The sequence below is a fragment of the Botrytis byssoidea genome, assembly GCF_014898295.1.
Source record: "Botrytis byssoidea strain MUCL 94 chromosome Unknown BBYS_021, whole genome shotgun sequence".
Taxonomy (NCBI): domain Eukaryota; kingdom Fungi; phylum Ascomycota; class Leotiomycetes; order Helotiales; family Sclerotiniaceae; genus Botrytis; species Botrytis byssoidea.
The window spans coordinates 714244-734398 of NW_024065862.1; the positions used below are offsets into that span (position 1 = coordinate 714244).

The following is a 20155-nucleotide window of genomic DNA, read 5'->3' on the forward strand; positions in this document are numbered from 1 at the left end:
TTGAAGAATAAAACTAGGTTCCTAGAAGCTATATGTGTATGTGTATATTATTTATAGTGGATTGTATAGTATTATATCTTATATAAAGGTGTTCTAGCTTGAATAGATTTATATATAAGGATTTATATAGATTTATATCAAGAAATAGCAGCTAAAATCTAATTATTTTCTGAAATAAAAGTTTTATAAAAGTTATATTAAGATTCTGATTATATAGTACTTACTATACTATAATAAAATATTTATATATATTAATAAAAATATATAAAAAATAAATATAAATTAAGGAATCAAGTTTATAAATCCTAAACTAAATAATCATTCTAATTATATAAAATAATATAATAAATCTAAGTTTTATTTAGAGACTAATGGTTTTATGCTCTATATAAATAATTTAGAAAAAGGCTTCAATTGATTCCTATATTTTAAAAAAAAAAATATATTTATTTCAAAAGAAATTCATCTCAAATATAACAAAAAAGTAAAGAAATACAAAAATAAATCCAAAAAAGCTTTAGCGATACTAAAATCAATAATATTAATGGATTTAATAAAAAGATTTAAAGAAAAAACAAATCCAATAAAGCTCTGGAATATTATAAATAAGATTTATAATAAAACTTCATTTAATATAATAAGCTGATATTTTAATAAATTAATAGAATCAAATTATAATGATTTTAATAATATAAATAAATATACAAATCATATATTGTTATTATATATATATTTAAAAGAATTAAAATTTGAATTGTAAAAAGCTTATATAATATGGATTGTATTTAATAGCCTAAATGACTTATTTGATTTGTTTAAATTATGAAAAATAGAAGAATTATCAAAAGATTTAAATAATAATAATAATATTGATTTGAATAAGCTTATATCCAAATTAATATTTGAAGAATCAAGAATAAAAGGCTCTATAAAGTCTAATAGAATTATAAAATCATTAAATACTATTCCAAATTATACATTTTGTAATAAAAAAGGGTATTTAAAAAAAAAGTGTTTCAAAAAGCATTCAAAATTATATAATAAAAATTATAAAAGGTTTAAAAATTCTAATAATAAGAGTAATTCCAAAAAACAATTTTATAAAGTTACTAAAAAATTAAATAATCTTAAAAAATCCAATAGAATCTATAAAAACAATAAAAATAATGAAAATTCTAATCAAAAACAAAAGAAAAATCATAAAAATCATAATAAAAATGATAAAAATTATAAAGAAAGTTTTGATAATGAGATAAATCAGACCTCTCAAATAAACTATAATTTAGTATCTAGCCCTGAATAGAAAAATAATATTATAACTATATCCATACTAGCCAATTATACTAGTAGATCTAAAAATAATATTATAATAGATTTAGATACTACAAAGCACTATTACCCAAATAAAAATTGGTTTATAAATTATAAAGAATATAAAATCCCAAAATATATAAATATAGTTAATGGAGAATCTATATTAGTATTAGGGCAAGGGGATATTCCTATTATTATAAATAATAAGAAAATATTTATTCAAATAATAAAGTATATTCCATTATTAAAATCAATTCTAATTAGCACCAAACAAATTGTTAAAAAGGGTTGGGTTAGTGAAATACTACCCCCCGGCAATATTTATAAATTTTCGAATAAATTTTTAAATATAAAGACAAACGCTAAATGGATTAATAATGCTTTCTACCTAGAATACAATATAAATTATAATTTATTAAATCAAAATAAGAATATTATTTATAATAATAATAAAGATTCTAAAATAAATCAAATAAATAAATCTAAAGAAAAATCAAAATCTAAAAAAGAATCTAATAATACAAATCTAAAGGATTTAAACCTATGGTATAAATGTTTAAATCATATAAATAAAGATTATATTATAAAAACACTGAATTTAAAAGATTCTAAAATGGATTTAAATCATTGTGAAGCCTATATATATAATAAAATGACTCAAAATATTAGTAAATCCCTATTAAATTTGAAATTAGACAAATTTGATAAAATTAGCATTAATATTTGTAGATTATTTAATACATTAGGATTAAAAGGAGAAAAATATTTTATTATTTTTATAGATTGAATTATACAAGGTATATAAGTATATTCCATAAAATTTAAATTAAATACTTTTAATATATTAAAAAAAGTATTTTATTTGATACATAATCAATTTAATATTAAAATAAAAGCAATCAGATTAAATAATACTAAAGAATTTAATTCTAATTAATAGAATTTATTCGCTAAATCTAAAGGAATTATATTAGAATATATTAATCCTTACCATTATTCTTAGAATGGAATAGCTGAAAAATTAAATAGATATTTAATAAAAAAAATACTAATATTTATAAAAAATAAAAATCTATTTATATTCTTATGGTCTAATATATTAAAAGAAATAGTTTATATTAAAAATAGATATTATAATAAAACTATAAAAAGTTTATTCTTTAAATTATTATATAATAAAGAACCTAATATAAAATATATTAGGATTTTAGAATCTCTTATATATATATTAAAACATAAAGAAAAAAGAGATAATAAATTTGATTATAAATTAGAAAAAGGAATTTTAATAGAATTTAAATCTTTAAAGAATTTATTATTTTATATTCCAAATAGAAATAAGATAATGAGTTTTAATAATTTTATTATTAAAGAAGATATACTATATTATAATAATAATATTAAAAACAATTTTATTAAAAAGAATTTATTAAAAAAGTTAAAAGAAAATTCTAATATTAATAATCAAAAAGAAAAAATAAATATATATAATAATATATATAAAAATTTAAATAAAAATATTAATTCTAAAGATTCTAATATAAATAAAAGCAGATTAATAATTGAAATACCATTTAATTCTAATTTGCCTACCCCTATTAAACAATCTAAACATACACAAAAAATAGAATCATAATTAGATATATATAATCTCACTTATATATTATATATTAAATCAAAGAATCAAAATTATAAATTTAAATTAAATAATATTGATAATAATCAATATAAAAAGAATATATTATTATATTTCAATATAAAAACTAACGAAAAAGTAATAATAAAAAGATCTTATAATAAAAATTTAATAACTCCTGAAATGTATTTACAAACTATAAATTCTGATTAAAAAGAATATTGGAAAAAAGCTATAGAATATAAAATAAAGATTCTTGAAAAGAATAAAACCTGGGATATTATTATTAAAAAGAATAATAATAATATAAAAAAGCTCAATATCCTAAAAACAAAATAGATTTATAAAATTAAATATTTATTTAATAATAATATTGAATTTAAAGCTAAATACATAACTAAAGGGTTTGAACAATTATATAAATTAGATTATTTAAACACTTTTACTAACATAATAAAGCAAATAACCTGGAAATTAGTATTTACACTAATAATAAATAAAAAATAATATATATACAAAATAGATATAATTTTAGTTTTTGTACAAAAAGATATTAATAAAAATATATATATTAAAACCCCTGAAATATATTATAATAATGATATAATATTAAAGTTAAATAAAGCTTTATATAGATTAAAATAGTTTGCTAGAATCTGGTATATTACATTAAAAAGTATATTAAATAAATTAAATTTTATTAATATAAAATCAGATGAGTATATATTTATAAATAAATATTTGGGATTAATATTGAATATATTCGTTGATGATATTGCTATTGTAGACTCTAGCGAGGTTTTAATCAAAGATTTTATTAAAAATCTTAAAAACTATTTAGATTTAAAAGATTTAAATCTAATAAAAGATTATTTAGGTATTCAAATTAATTTAAATAAAGATTATATTAAATTAAATTAAGAAAAATATATAAATAAATATCTAAAAGATTTAAAACTAAAAAATTACACTCTTGTAGCTATATTTATAATTACTAAAAATGATATAAAAATAAATTCTAATAAAGTCGATTTAGATAAAATCAAATGGGCATAAAAAGCAATAAAGAAACTATTATATTTAGTATTAGGAACTAGATGGGATATTACTTATTTTATATTAAAATTAGTAAGATATATATTTAATCCTAATAAAAATTATATAATAACTATAAAAAGAATATTTCGATATTTAAAAGGGACTAAAACGTTTAAAATTATGTATAAAAAGAATAATAATAAATATATTAAAGGATTTTGCAATGCAGATTATGTGGGAAATAAAAGCTCTACTAAATCCATTAGTGGCTATATATTTATATATACTAATAATCCAATCAACTGGAGGACTAAATTACAATCTGTTGTAGTACAAAATATAGCAGAATCCGAACTAATTACTATAAATTTAGTCGCTAGAGAAACTGTCGGGACAGGGATCATGTGACCGCACTAGCGCTTGCGCTAGTGCCTCGGCACTATAGTATAAACGTATCGTAGCCCTAGCTTTTAGAACCTTAAGCAATATTACAACAGTGTGAACCATAGTACTATGTTGTCTTCACCATCCCCATGGTGATACCAACAGAAACTATATATTTAAGATGTATATTACAGGAATTAAATCAATTTAATCAAGATAAATTCCTATTATATATAGATAATATGTTAGCAAAAACTATATCAAATAATCTTATATATTATGATAGGAGTAAGCATATTAATATTAAATATTATTATATAAAAGATTTTATAAATAAAGAATATTTAAATTTAATATAGATTTCTATAAAAAATTAACTAGCTGATGGATTAATTAAGCTATTAGATAAAATCAAATTATCAAGATTTATTGATATGATTCAAAATTTTAATAATTATTATTAAAAACAAAAATATATATTTATTAATACTCTTTTTCCCTTTATAAATAAGATTTTTAATGAAACTAATATATATATATATATAAGATATTAATACTCTTTTTCCTTTAAAAATAAGAAGGTTTTAATAAAACTAATATAAAAATATATATATAAATATATATAAAAAGATAATATACATTAAAAAGGACTATTATTTTAATTAAAATAATTATTGTTTTAATTAAAATAATATAATATATATATCTTTTTAATAGCATTCAATTTAGTATTAGCATATTATATAATCAGATCACATAATTGTCACCTATAAGCTTATAAAAGCGACCATTAATCCGAAAACAATCATTAAGCCGAAAACGGCCATAAATCCGAAAACAAATATAAAATAAAAAATATGAAAAAGGGCTTTATTTCGAAAGAATAAACAGATTAGAAAGAAATCTAAAAGAGATTTATGAAAACATAAATACTGAATTAAAAGGAAAAAGCATAAAAAGAGGCCTTTTTCCCTTGAATATAAAATAAGAAAGAAAATTATTCAATACAGATTCTTTAATATCACGTGTCACACTGCTTATATAATCCATTTTAGTCGTTAACCTGAGCCAGCTTCCATACTATATTACTAGCCTATGACCTACGATAAATATAATAGATCCTAAATTATTAGAATCTTTATAATTTTAATCAATTGATTCAATTATTATTGAATAATATAGTTTTGAAAGTATAAATTGAGGTGAAAGTAACCCATTCACTGATATAACCCACTCACTGATAAACTACGTTATATCACTCTTTCAATTATTATTTATTGAAAAACTAATTAGAGTATTCGAAAAAGCTTAATTGATATTATTATCTAAATTTGTATCGAATTAATTAGAGTTGTAATTATTATAAAATTCAATTAAATTTTTTTTTTAAACTAACTAAATTATTTTCAACTATTTCTGTCGTAGGTCATAGGCTAGTAGTATAGTATGGAAGCTGGCTCAGGTTAACGACTAAAATGGATTATATAAGCAGTGTGACACGTGATATTAAAGAATCTGTATTGAATAGTGATCGCTCTTATTCTACATTCAAGGGGAAAAGGCCTCTTTTTATGCTTTTTCTTTCTAATTCAGTATTTCCGTTTTCATAAATCTCTTGTAGATCTCTTCCTAATCCGTCCATTCTTTCGAAATAAAGCCCTTTTTCATATTCTTTATTTTATATCCGTTTTCGGATTTATGGCCGTTTTTCGGCTTAATGGTCGTTTTCGGATTAATGGTCGCTTTCGTAAGCTTTATAAGCGATGATCATGTGATTTGATTATATAATATGCCTATACTTGATTGAATGCTTATTAAAAAGGTGTATATATTATATTATTTTTAATTAAAACAATAATTTCAAATTATTTTTATTAATATTAAAATTAAAATTAATTGAATTACCTTATTAAACTGAATATACTAATAGCTTTTTTAATAATTCTAATAATATTAAAACTATATTATCGATAAAGATTTAATTGCTCTTCGAATTTTAAAATAATAAGAAAATCCATTTCTATAAATTCAATCTACAATAAAATAATATAATGATTGAATAATTTTAAATATTTAATTGAAAATTTGAAAAATCATAAATTGTTGGGATTTATATTAAGGCCAGAACCAAATAGTTTCAGATTCTACAATAAAAAACCTTCAGGAGGCCTCTACCTCGAAATCAAGGCCGAAAATTATGTAATCACCGTGTGGTCTAAGGATGAGATAAATGTAAGGCTGAGTTCCTTCTCCATAAACTTGTGCACGTGGCTTTATGTCGTGCCATTTTGCTCTTTATATGTGTGACTTTTGATACCTCACTCCTCACGTCAATGGAAAGAATCACTACTATAACCACCTTTTCCTTTGGTTCTCACATCGAGTGATGGGGACAGGCCAGAGAAGGAGTTCTTCAGTCAATTCGCATTGTCATCCACCAAAAATCATAGATCACAGGGCCTTTGAGACTAGACATCTTGTGCAAAACAATTTAGTATGCTACAAGCAAAGGGTATAGCTAAAAAAAAATGCATCTAGTATCTAAACATTCTGGACCTTTTAGGCCATCATTAACATCCTTCATTCCATTCATATGCGCATATCATGATATCCATCCCAATTCATATCGAATCTAACCATGCCCAACCTGTACACCTTTCCAATGCAAATATCATGCTCTTGCTCGCTCATTTTCATATGCTCATGCAATCATATCATGTCATGAAAAATAATAAGAAAAACAGTAAAAAAGTCCTCCAAAAAAAGAAAACGCCAACCGATTGATATCAATCCTCCCATGATGATCATGATAAACTTGAATGACCTTGCGTGAAAGCCTGCAATCTCAAACCACTCAAGGCAGGACCGTCCTTAGTACTACTGGCGTTGCTTCCACCCCTACTCCTCCTTGTCCCAAGTATACGGTGCTCACCAGGAATCTTTCCATTACCACCGACCAAAGTTTTACTATGAGTTAGATGATCCAGATCATCACTCGAATGAACAGCATCAACTAGATCATCAAATTTTCTAGAGGTTCCCGCGATTTTAGCACCTATAACGGCCAAAGAATCGCGCGTTCGTCTTAATCCATCAATGTTATTGTGTGTTAATCGTTCGAGAGTAGTGTGAATACCCCTCAGCTCAGTTTCAATCTTTGGAAAAGTATAATCGGAAATTCCACGGATTCGTGTACCGCTATCATGAGCCAATTCGTCGAGTTGTGAGACTGCTTTGTCCAGTTCCTTGGTAAGTCGCTTGTTTCCTTCAAGAACAACGGATTTTACTTGTGCACCGGTTTCGAGTACACGATTGTCTATTCGGGCTAGTGCTGCGCCATTAACGCGAACGGCGGTTGTGGTCTGGCCGACTGTTGAATCGAGGTTTAGAATATTCGAGGATAAGGTGTGGATCGTTGAAGAGTTTATTTCAGCCGATGAAATCAAGTCGTTCTTGATGTTTGAGAGCAGCGAGGCATTGTCGTTTATTTTTGTAGAGATATGTTCAACGGAGTCACGGATGGATCCAGTGGCGTTGTCACAGTTCTGCAGTTTTTCCAGGGTTTGAGCATTGGACTCTCTTTGGAATGTCTGGAGGCTCGAGAGGGAATAGCTGATACCAGGAATGTCAGTATGGGTCAATGTATCCACGGTAGTATAAGTATTTAAAACTGTCTCACGGATATTTGAAAGCCTCGCTGCGTTGCCTTCTACGGCACTAATGGTCTCCTGAGCGGCTTTTGAAAGGGCTTGGTCCACGGCCTCAATTGCTTTTCCAATCTTCGCAATATCTCCAGAGAGGAGATACTTCATCTTGTAGTCCAGCTGAGACAAGGCCGATGCATGGTCATTAGCGATTTGAATTATCTGGGGAACGGCCTTCTCGATAGAATCGACGGAGGCTTGGTTCTTGGCCGCAGCGGACTCGAGTTCACTGAAATCGATGGCCTGGATATCCTGGCGAATCAGGGGAACTTGTTTATCTAGAAGGAACCTAATGTCATTGGTACTTGTAGCAACACTTGACTTGATGTTTGTCAACATCTCAGTATTACCTTGAACGTCTCTCCCAGTCTCCTTGATCGCCTCATCAATCGAAGCTACAAATTTGGATATAGAATCTATTGACATGTTCATTGAAACGTTCTCGGTTGATCTGATGTTAGTAAATGCTTCAGGGAGGGCGGCCAAATTTCCTGCGGTTTCCACGGAGGTTTTGTATGTTGATTGAACATCTCTGCTCAACGCATCAATAGATGTGTTTGTTGGACCGAGGTCAATGTTTTTGATATCCGATTTCAATTCGCTCGTAGTGGATGTCAATCTTGAGCCAAGATTCTTCATTTCACTCTCAAGTTCAGTAGCTACATCATTGATCGAAGCAACAAGCGCGGATTTGTTGTCGTTGAGGTTGGTTCCGATTGCTGAATGAAGGTTTTGGATGGCAGTAGTGACTGATTCTTCGCTATCTTTGATCTTTGTGTTGACGGAAAGGATTCCATCGTAAGCCGAAGCAAGAGATGTTGTGTTGTTGTTAAGAAGTTCTCTAATTGCAAGAATTTCACCCAACGTTTTCTCGATGCTGGCATTCTTGATTTCCAAGACGTCGGTATGAACAGCTCCGATTGATTGACCGTTAGAATCAGCGACCTTCATGATAGCTTCCAAAGCTTTCAAAACCTCTCCCTCTTGAGAGCCCGAGCCTGCTGTAGTCGAAGAGGTATCGAGGTTCTTAATTGCCTCCATGATTTCCTCATCTTTGCTTCCGTCCTTGATGGTATCAAGAATGTTCTTCAACGCAGCAATGTCTTGAATCATTTCGCTCTTTCTGTTGTCAGCTTTGACGGAGTCAACAAATTCCTTCATGATCAAGAGTTGTCCAAGGATCTCATCGCTTCGTTTGTCCTGTTCCATTGAAGATTTGACATGCTCGATAGCGCCTAGGATCTCATGGTTGGCGCCGCTCTGCTTGATGTCCCTCAAGACAACATCTTGATTATCTAGAGATGTACCGAATCTTTCAAGTTGGGTATGCAAGCCTTGAATGCCTTCACGTCCAGTAGCCGTTCCATTTTCAACGTGCTGGTCGATGGTCTCTAAGCTGATTGTGATCGTCTTGAGGGTTGTTTCAGTGCCGGAATGGAAAGTAGATAGATCATGAGAAATAGTATCGAGTTTCGTGGAGTGAGATGCCAAGAGCGTGGCGAGAGAATCATTGTAAGACGCGGACTGAAGATTGTTGAGCAAAGTGGCAATGTCGTCCAGCTTCTTTGTGTCTATGGGCAACACAGTTTGCCTGTGAATATCCTCAAGAGAGTTGCTTTGAGTTTCAAGTCTTGCATCCAATTCTGCCCGCATATCTGATAGTCGATTGGCCAAGTCATCAAATCTGGCAACTTCGTTGCTTGGGAGTAAGGCTGAAGTTGTCTTCGAGACACCATCTTGGATTCCGGCCATTGATTCAGCGAAGCTAGTCATCATTGATGCGATCATTGTGAGTTTGTCCCTATGAGCATCGAATTGAGATGTGTTCAATGTTTTCACGTGTTGCTCAACTCGATCGAGAGTGTCTTTCACAGTTATTGTTGTAGAGGTGAGAGTATCCAATTTCTCTGAGTTAGAGGTGTGTATAGATTGGTCATTCGCGGAGACATGCTCATTAACGGATTCGACCACTTCGTTGATCTTGGTGACTTGCTCGATGATGTTGCTGAGACGAGATGTGTTGGTCGACAGCAATTTCGAATCAATGGATGCCAGCTGGCCCTGACCTTCCAATTCCTTTCGAACAGTGATAATGCTTCTTTCGATATCATCTAACCTCTTCGAATGATGTTCCAGTGATGATGTGTTAAGGGAAGAGACAATATCGCGGACTTCTTGGATATTGCGAGCCAATCCTTTTTCTGTACTTTGGATATTCTTCTGGGAGTCTTCCAATTTTGAGACACTTTTCTTCAGACTTTCCATTCTATCAACCATCTGGGAGTTTTCATTCAACATCTCATCGAGCTTACTAGAGTTCGAGGACGATGAATCAAATTCCATAGAGGAAACTTTATTGATGACATTTCGACTGGATTTCCCGAGATCCTCAACCATCCCAATCAATTTCCGATGACTGCCATCAATCTTCTTACCCAAATCGCCTTCGACAGACCACAGTCTTTCCCCAAGCATCTTGTTTCGGTCCTGGAGTTCGTTGGATAATTCACCGAACCTGATGGCAGATCTTAAATCTGCGTTTACAATCTCTCCATCAAGGCTGGTTATTTTCTCACCAAACTCATCAAATTTCGTGTCGATACCAGTCAGACGCTCATCAAGTGACTTTAAGTATTCTAAAATCTTCTTTTGGCCTTCAACGAGAGACTCAATGTCGTCCTCGGTGTCTGGAACATCGTCAATCAATTGACTGATTGGTTTTAAAGCTGGATCCAAAGTAGCTTTAATGTTTGAGGTACTGAATGATGACTCAAGGTTCAATGTCGTAGCTTTCAAAGCATTCAACTTTTCTTGCTGTCGAGAAAGAGCAGCGGTCACGGGATCAATTTGAGAGGCAATGACATTTCTGAAGGCATCACTATTGAGTGCATTTAAAACAGCTTCCTCGACAGCTTTCTGGAATGGTTCTTCCGAGCTTGGAGTGTATTCGGTCCAAGAGTTCAATCCGCCGGATGTGGTTGGTCTAGTCGTACCGGCCGTTCCAGGTGGTGCGGAAGCGGTGGACGAGGTACGTTTGTTCTTCCACCGGTTAAGAACCGATCGACTACCGTTCAACGACATATTGAGCGCCGAAGGTGTTTTGGGTTTGGATTAATCGAAGAGTAGATGGATGTTGATCGCGAGAGAGGTGTTTGCTTGCTTGCTTGCTTGACTGATTGTTGATGATGATTTTTACGTTTGGTGGATTTATATATGTTAGAATTGTATGATTATCGACCGACTTTCTGGCTTGGTGTGATGGTCATGATGTTGGAAAGGTTTCCATGAGGATGAAGGAGGTGAAGATATTGAGAGAATGTATAAGAAAAATGAAGGGGTTGGTGAAATGGATATCAATAAAAGGTCAATTTCGATAAGAACAATGGATGAGCCGTATACGAAGTATTAATGAAATGAAATAATTAATGCTCTTTCTCTTTTTTCTCTTTTTCTCTCCCTTCGTCTCCTCTATCTACATGTACATGTTTATGCTGTTTATGCTGCCATGCAAGCAAAGACCATGTGGCGCTGGGGAGTGGAGTTCGAGGTAAGACGTGTCCGATTGAATTTGGTTAGCATATCCCGTGATAATCCGTTGAAACTCATCTCTTTTTACGATATAAAGAATAATTCGTTGTCATTCATGCCTAAAAGTAACTAAAACAACACACAAATGATACTATTCGCCTCCGACTTGTACCTTGATTGCCCTGCTTGCAGTCGTGTTATTGGATTTGTGGATATGGACTCGAAGAATTCCCTGGTACTGCGGCCCCATCCATTATCCACTTGGAAGTAGCTAGCCAAATACCAGTCAAAGTAACCAACCAATCCACTAAAATCCATTGAACCCATCAAAGCAAGACACAACATCCAATGAACAACTTGAGTTTGAGAGGAAATGAGCGCGAGAAACGAGTTGGACTTATTGGTGAGCCAGAAATCTCGATCAAGACCAACGGCATACAGGGGCGCGAGGGGCACGAAGGGCAAGAAGGGTAAGAAGGGCAAAGAGAGGTAAGCAAAGGGTATCTCGGATATCAGTTTATGTGGGTGGTTACCCGTACATATACATGAACACTGTACATGTAGATGCATTGCCTTGCATTTTCAGAATTTTGCTGATGTATGTATGACTCCGTACTGTTACTCCATACCGTCCAGTCTGTACTCCACAAAAACGGTATGGTCACAAGTTATATCATTCAAATCCCATCTTTCCGGATGAAAATGTCTAGAAACGTCGAGTGTATACCTAGGTAGACTTTCAACGAGAATTTGGCCAAGTTCTTCCGAAATACTCAATTGCTTATCATCTAATTTCAGCATCCCATTTGACTTCGGACAGCTTGTACGTAGTAGGTAGTAAGGTTAAACGCTCGTCGCTCGTCGCTCACGGTCAGGACTCAGTACCCTTGACATTACTAGTACACCGCTCCTCTTACCTATGCCTATCGATATAGTCCCCTCACACTTCCAGCCTCATCTTTTCATTCGTTTGTAGTTTATTGATTTCCTCAAGCATTTCTCATAACCTATCATGCGCTTTAAATGTTGCATACCTAGATGCCTAGTAGTTCTCAATTCTTATAAACAAGGCGTCAAGGCGACAAAGACGAAGGTTGCACGTCAGGATCGACTGATCTTTTTCCCTCAACCCCAAGAAGTTCTGAAACATTCACGATTTAGAACCCTGAAGACCGTCCATCCACTTGTCGATTTTTGATTCGAGTAACAAATAAGTTTATGGATTTTATGAATCATTCTTATCTGTTCGACTTAGTGTAGACTCCTCTCGCTCCTCTAGTTCATGTATCTAGAAAATTTTATCGCCTATCGTCTGTGCTTACCCCAGTTCTCAAAAGAGTTCGCAGTTAAGACTCTAAGAATTTTAAAAGTTGAGACTTACTATGCCCTTGTTGTTACTCGATTGAGCTGGCAAAGTTTTTGTATGGAACGGCTGTGGCGGAAGAGCAACAAACTTCCATAAAGATTTCATTCAACGGATGGGCCAACACACAAGATTGTAACCGCCTTGAGTTTCAAATATTGGTATCTAAGTTTTTTTTTCTTCCCAGAAATGAAGCATTAACCGGGTGGGATCCGCAGCGACAATTGCTGTCGGCCCACACCTATATATCAGCTGGCTTGAAGACAAACGTTGTTGCTAGGTCGTCGCCAATGTATTTATGGTTCTGAGCGAATAAAGAATGGGGGTGTCGATGCTAATGCTGAAGATTGGGAAAGTGATAGAAGAATTTACAATCACATTAGGTCGAGACTGATACTTCCGCATTCCAGCCACTGAGGCTACGATAAGTCAATAGACCTGTTATTTTCTGGTCGCTATAAGGACAGTCGGCTTACAATAATCATTGGTTACATTTTTCTTTTAAACCCCCCTTATTTGTATGATCAAAAACGTCTTGTCTCGCTAGAGAAACATCGGAAAATTTTCTACTCCATTCTCTTATGTGGTGACCATCGAACGGTCTGAGTGCTTCATTGATTGCATGAGACGATGTGGGTACGTTATCTACTGCATTTTCTTCCTGTATGCGGTAATCCACTATCGTCGAGTAATCAAGGTTGCAGCATAGGGCGGCTTTAAGTCTACGTACATGCGCACAGTTCATGTTGTATTCATCAGAAAATCTCATTAAGAGTTCCACAGCCCTACAGATGCTTTCGAATTAGACACGGAATCAAATCTAGTCGTCTACTCCGTACTTGAGATCGCGAGAGAACTCACTCACCGGATATTCGAGGCGCTAGTTTGGAATTCCATTTCCCCAGATTTATGAGTTGGTCAGGAACTACGACAAATTGCGAACACTTACACAGATGACCCATTTAACGAAGATGATGGCTCCTGAATAGCTCGCCTGCCGACACTTATTGTGGTTGAACGAAACAAGGAACGCTTCGCCGAGGGTGATTGCCGCTGTAAAATGTGTCAGCCAGTCTGCTCACATCACTGCGATTGCTCGCATGGTATGATGGTATATGCACATGGCCGCAAAGCTGTCTATATAGCGCCAGGTTACTTCTTATTTGTTGTCCGGATATCTGACATCTAGACGAACATTGAGATTTGCTAGGCGAGAACAGAACTCTGTGCCTCGTATTGACCATCAACTACTATGTTATGCTTGCGGCCTATCCAATCTCATATAAGGGGACTCACCTCATGCGTAGACGATCTTGACAACTCAAAATCAGTGATCATTGCAGGATGAAACCTAGTTGGTATATCAAAAATTTATCATCAGAAGAATTTAGGTGGCCTCGGAAGATTGATTCCATTCGATTTCTTCGCATTCGACATTCTCGCAATTCATTTTGGAATGGAACAGAATGTTTCTTTCACTCTGTGGCATGAAAAGGGTACGATTTGGGTTGTATCAAAGATGCGATTAATATATCCAGGACTTGTGAAGGTGAGAAGTAAGGCAACGTGAAATATACATTAGCCTTTACCCTTCTGCAGAATCTTCACTGTCCTAATTTCCTTCAGCAATGTGGCCCAAATGATCGTGTTTCCTGCATTTCCTGACCCTCAACTTTGCGACGCGAGGATGCGTAGCTATCACAAATATATTCTAGTGCAGTCAGCTCTGTCCTCACGATTCACTACAATAATCTCACTCCATGTCACATTTGATTTGTCGCTTATTTCGACGCTTCTCGTATATATTTGACAGCAATTCTTAAACGCAGTCACAGATCCTCCCTCACTCACTCGTTTGCAGAGCATGGTAAATTTATCAGTTCAAAGTTACTAAATTTCAGTGCCCCTTAAATTAAATCAGCCTGACTGGGTATCCGTGTAGACATGCTTTTCGATCAATGTCAATGATCTGCCCTCCCCCCCCCTCAAAAAAAATGCAACCAACATCCCAAACGCCTCAGACGACTCCTATGCTCTACAAACGCCGAAGATATAGGAAAATTCAATGACTCCTTATCTCATCGCGCCGCAAAGCCTACGGAAGTAATTTGGATTTGCTTTCTTTCTCCATGCCCTCTCCTACGTCATTATCTCTACCTCTCATTCTTTTTCGCAATTTAATCCATAAAGTCGAATGTGACAGAGCCATTGAAATCAACATTACAGCAGCCCAAATGAAAGGAAAGAATCTCATTGCTGTCAAATACTCTTCCGGAATACGAAGAATTGTAGGAGAAGAGAGACGATACATCTCGAGGATTTCCGTTGAATCTAATTCATTTCCATCCTTGTCTAAAGCTATGGCTTGATAGAAAGCAGAAGAATTGGACGGCCGCACTCCGGTTTCGAATCCGGTCTTAGGCATGGTGAGAAGATGATGCATAGTGGTCGGAGAACTTCCTCCGTACTGTAGAGATTTGTTAGTTCCAAAGGATGGAGGTCATACAAAAACAAGGTACTTACTAAAGCCCAGGATTCAACCTGGGTAGCTCCATTCCAGCTGATATATAAAATTTGCCCAACTTCAACCATGACCGGCTTCCATGAGGGCTGGGCAACCCAGTCAAATTTATATACGCGGTACAAGTCCGTACCTCTACCAGAGGCGACATACCAGGGCCTGGTCTGAATTTCCATGGCGACTTCACCCGTCTCTGTGAACTCAACAAAACTAGGAACAACTCCATATCCAACCAAGAAATTCCCATTATCCAAGGCGTGAATGCCACCCTCAGCCCATGCCTGTACACTTTTCGGATGATAAAACTGATGTACAAGCTTGACCGTCATGTTGTGATAATTAAGCTTGATCTTCATACCCCGAGAACAATCCGTTGTGCAGTTAGGCGTCGGCGAGTTCATGTACATGTTGTGGTTATCAAAAAATGTGATTTCTGTCAGGTCATCATTGACGAATCGCGCATGATGCTGGAATGCGAAATTTGTGGCGTTTCCACCACTCAAATCCGTAAAATCATTGTTGTATCCACCAACCTGCCATATTTTATTTCCATCGGTTCCATTGATATATGCTATCATTCTTAAATGTCGACTTGAAATCAAGTAATGTCTTTCTGTGGTTTTCTGTAGACTGTTCATGTGAAACCAATCCCATCCCCACTCCTCGTCGACATAGGTTGTGAAGGATTCGTTTAAGCCGAAGTGATCAAGTGCGTTCCAGGTATGTCGTACCCACCCCGTCTCGATATCAACCTCTTGAAATGACCCTGTCAAGACCTTCCCACCATTGGGGCCGCCTACTGGTCTACAATCGGCAATAGTAGTATGGTAGTTATTCATCATCGCCCCTCCATCTTCCGTCAATTGGAACTCATGACCATCCGCACCCCCAGCTAGTGAATTCACACTGATATTGTAGACTTTGTCGTACGAGCTATTCAGCATTACCCCTCCACCAGATCCATGGCCTTGAAAGTCGATACCAGACCAAAAGGTCAAATACGGCTTTCCGTTGTAGAATTGTAATTTGGTATCTGAACCACCATGCCATGTATGATCCGCGTAAACTAGACTTAGATCTTTGCTAGAAAATATCATCGGTGATTTCTCTTCCCCATCCAATGTAGGCGACATGAAAATATGAGAATGATTGCTGATAGCACTCTCGTTCCATTTATTGACGAGAAAGAGGGGTGATGTCAAATCGGATGAATGATAATGCTGTTTTGGCCAATCGCCATATCCTCCAATATTAAAGGTATCATAGTCTTCACTTGTGATCAAACCAGCATCTGCTCGAACTTGATAATGAGAGGTATTGCTTAGAAGAAACAATAATGCCGTTACACTGATATTAATGTTGAATCCCACGAAAGAATACATATTTGTTGATCGATCATGAGTCTCGAACATAAAAGAACGATGGTGACATCGGGAAGAAAAGTTTCGTGATTTTGAAATCAATTTTGGGGAATCAAACTCGAATATTTTTCTATCATCCACAGAAACGATTAATAAACACGTAATTAACCTCCCTGAGCCTCCATAGCAAATTCCCCAGAACGCGTAGTTCCATGATTGATACCCGCCCCTGTTTGAGCAAATAAGGGGCTCAGAGGGATTTATGGAGCGATCAACTTTTGATGTGCGGGAAAGCAAATTTGATATTCCCCATCAAAGCCCTATAAAACCCCCGATTGGCAAGACAGTCTACGTTCATTGCGTACATCAAAACGCGTAACTGGATCAATGCTAGCAATGTATTATTCATGAACCTAGCAATTTGGTTAAGTTGGTTAAATTGGTTTTTATGAGAAACAGTGAAGCGAAGAAAGTTTAGATCAATCCCATAAAAAGTACAGAAATGGAACATCAATAGTAAAAAAAAAAGACATGAAGAGGTATCAAAATTACATGAAACAACGAAAGGGCATTTTCCCGTTGTCAGATAGATGGCTCTGTACTCCGCGTACCACTTGGCGACGATAACAATTCGGGTATTTCGGTGCTTAAATGCTGAGCTCATGGGGTTTGTGGGAAATGAAAAAATGATGACCTTGAAGGTTCTAGAAGTCCCGCAAAGCATGAAGCATTTGTATCCTCGATCATCGAAATCCTAAAGACCAAGCCGGGCTCAGAAATTAGCCCAAATTTTCGAGAAGTCTGCCGCTGGGCAACGTTGATGGGAACGCAACAGTATCACAACAAGCAAGTACAGCGTAAATGGCAACTCAACAACAGCCTCCCACAATCGCAGACTTGACAAAGCTAGCAGATTCTCATCTGAGGCGCATAGAGCTCAATTAATTGACGCCAAACACCGCGGTATCTGCTCCAGATTTGAACAATCTACCAAAATAATCAGTACATCGCTGACAGCTAGGGAAATGGCTTTGCTGAACATCATTGGCTCAGGCCCTCTAATACGTCCGGATTCCCATTTGTCTCAAGACAAGAAATCCACTGCCACCTGAATGCCACTGTGGCCATGATTCTTAATAGCGATCTGCTTAATCTATATTGGATGCGAAGTTCCCCAGAAATATTTCGCCATTTTCTCATAACACATTTAGCGGTGAACGATGTTGAAACTGCTACGGATTCCTCGTTTGGGATGCACCTACCATTTCCGCCACTTCCTTCGTACTCACCTATTCACACTACATTCAATACATCACCAATGGTCTAACGAGGCTTCCTTCATGCTCTACTTATATCGAATGAGACAACTTAGCGAGCATCCGAGTATAATCTAAGGATCAAAGGATACAAAGGCATGAAAGGAGAGAGAATGAATCATAGGATTGCAATAGTGGGAGTTTTTATGGCCATTATGATCTACTCTGGCACTTTACCTTGCATGAGAAGAATTTCAGCGTTTGTTAACCAGGGGTGAATGGTAACGGCACGATTCCATCTCGAATGGCTGAACGAGGACTCGGCCATGATTGCGAAGGCATCGGGGTGTATTCGAATATCCTGTCTGACTTGCCCAGTGCGACCAACTCACGGATTCAAATCAAAGAGAGTTGAAACTCAATACAGTGAGGTCTTTTTCGAACCTTGAAATGACACGAACGAGATGAGAGGGGTGACATGTTGCATGCATGAGGAATGGTAGTATTTTCACTTCTATGAATCATTCGCAGTTCTCTTCGCTTTTCATCCACCTTATCAACTCCTAGATTTGCATTTTTCAATTCTTCAAACAAAATTTATGAGCGAAAGACAGTGAATCGTTGGGATTCAAGATCATGTCAAAGGAAAAGAACATGTAGCATTTGGGTTCAAGAGCTTTCAAACACACCAAAGAGGATTGTATTCTACCACTTATATACAGTACTAGGCCACTTATATCCGCCCCCCCGCTTATTTTATGGTGTTATATATTGCACCACCCTTTTTCAATATTAAATATTAAATAAATCAAGAATTATAAAATTATAAAATTTGAATAAATAAATGATATATTCTTATATTATTAATATATATAAAAATTATTCTATTATTGACTTTCAATCTATTAATATTTAATATATTAATTATTTATTATAATATAAGCCTTAATTCTAAAAGATATATTAATTTCTAAATTATTAAATAATTCTTTATTTAATATATTCCAAACTATTTATAAATAATTCTTTAATTTTTAATAAATATATTCTGATTTATTTTTATTAATAATAATATTAGGAAATATTTTATATACTTTTATCTTTAGGGTTTATTATATATATTCTATAGAATTGAAATCAAAAAAAATAAAAAGATTAATTTATTAATAAAGAAATTTCCTTTTTTTGAAATCAATCTTATATTTTATAAATATAATAAATAAAAGTATTATTTTATATAAATTTATATTCTAAATCAAACTTTTCGAAAATAGAATTTATTTTAATTTCAAAAACCTTGAAATAAAATTTAATATTATATTTATATTTTGTATTCTTAAAATCCCTATTTATTATATATAGATTACTTCTTCTAATATTTCAAAAGCTTTTTTAATATATAATCTTTATATTCTTATTTATATTATATATTTCGATTATTTCTGAATTCTATTTCTAAAAACTAATACAAAAGTATTATTTTATTTTATAAAGTATTTATTTAATTATATAATTAAGCCTTATTTTTCAATTATTAATTCTCTATAAGCTAAATATTATTTAAATTATTTAGTAATATGTATTAATATAAGCTCTAATCTTTTCTTATATCTCTAATTAATTATATTATATTTAGTCAAAATCCTTTTAATGATTTTAATATTATAATTAAATTTAATCTTTTAAATAATCTATTTATATATAGTTTTTAGAAATAATTATATATATTATAATAATATTCATTTGTTTTATTTAATATATAATTTAAATCAATTAATATATAATAAATATATACTATCAATATATATTAAATCTTATAAAAAGATATATTATATAATTTTATAAAAAAATTCAAAGTTTTTTATAATTTGATAAAAATTAAGGCTTTTCTTTATCTTATTAACTATTTTGCTATATATATATAAAATAAGATATTTATAAGGATTATTTTATATATCTTTAATATATTATATATTATAAATTGAAAGTATAATTAAAATAATAAAATGTGATTGTGGGAGTATAATATGTGAAAAAACGCGTTTTGTGG

At 33.0% G+C, this 20155-nt stretch overlaps 2 protein-coding genes across 2 annotated transcripts; both read right to left on the minus strand.

Annotated features, from left to right (window-relative positions):
- Nucleotides 1-7176: 7176 nt before the first annotated feature.
- Nucleotides 7177-11157, minus strand: EAE97_009387 (uncharacterized protein; the record flags this gene model as incomplete). The annotated part of the gene is made up of 1 exon (XM_038879902.1): nt 7177-11157. The coding sequence occupies one exon, from the start codon at nt 11155-11157 to the stop codon at nt 7177-7179; it is 3981 nt and encodes a 1326-aa protein (XP_038729458.1).
- A 3684-nt stretch (nt 11158-14841) lies between these two features.
- Nucleotides 14842-18925, minus strand: EAE97_009388 (uncharacterized protein). The gene is made up of 2 exons (XM_038879903.1): nt 15491-18925; nt 14842-15434 (listed from the first exon to the last, which is right to left on the minus strand). The coding sequence occupies exons 1-2, from the start codon at nt 16898-16900 to the stop codon at nt 15063-15065; spliced, it is 1782 nt and encodes a 593-aa protein (XP_038729459.1). The 5' UTR covers nt 16901-18925; the 3' UTR covers nt 14842-15062.
- Between the last annotated feature and the right edge of the window lie 1230 nt (nt 18926-20155).

Bases quoted from the DNA above. Each gene is read 5' to 3' on its own strand.
- EAE97_009388 (XM_038879903.1), bottom strand. From the start codon at position 16,900: ATGTTCGAGACTCATGATCGATCAACAAATATGTATTCTTTCGTGGGA. The intron at 15,435-15,490 runs GTAAGTACCTTG...AAATCTCTACAG, and splicing joins AGGTTGAATCCTGGGCTTTA to TACGGAGGAAGTTCTCCGAC.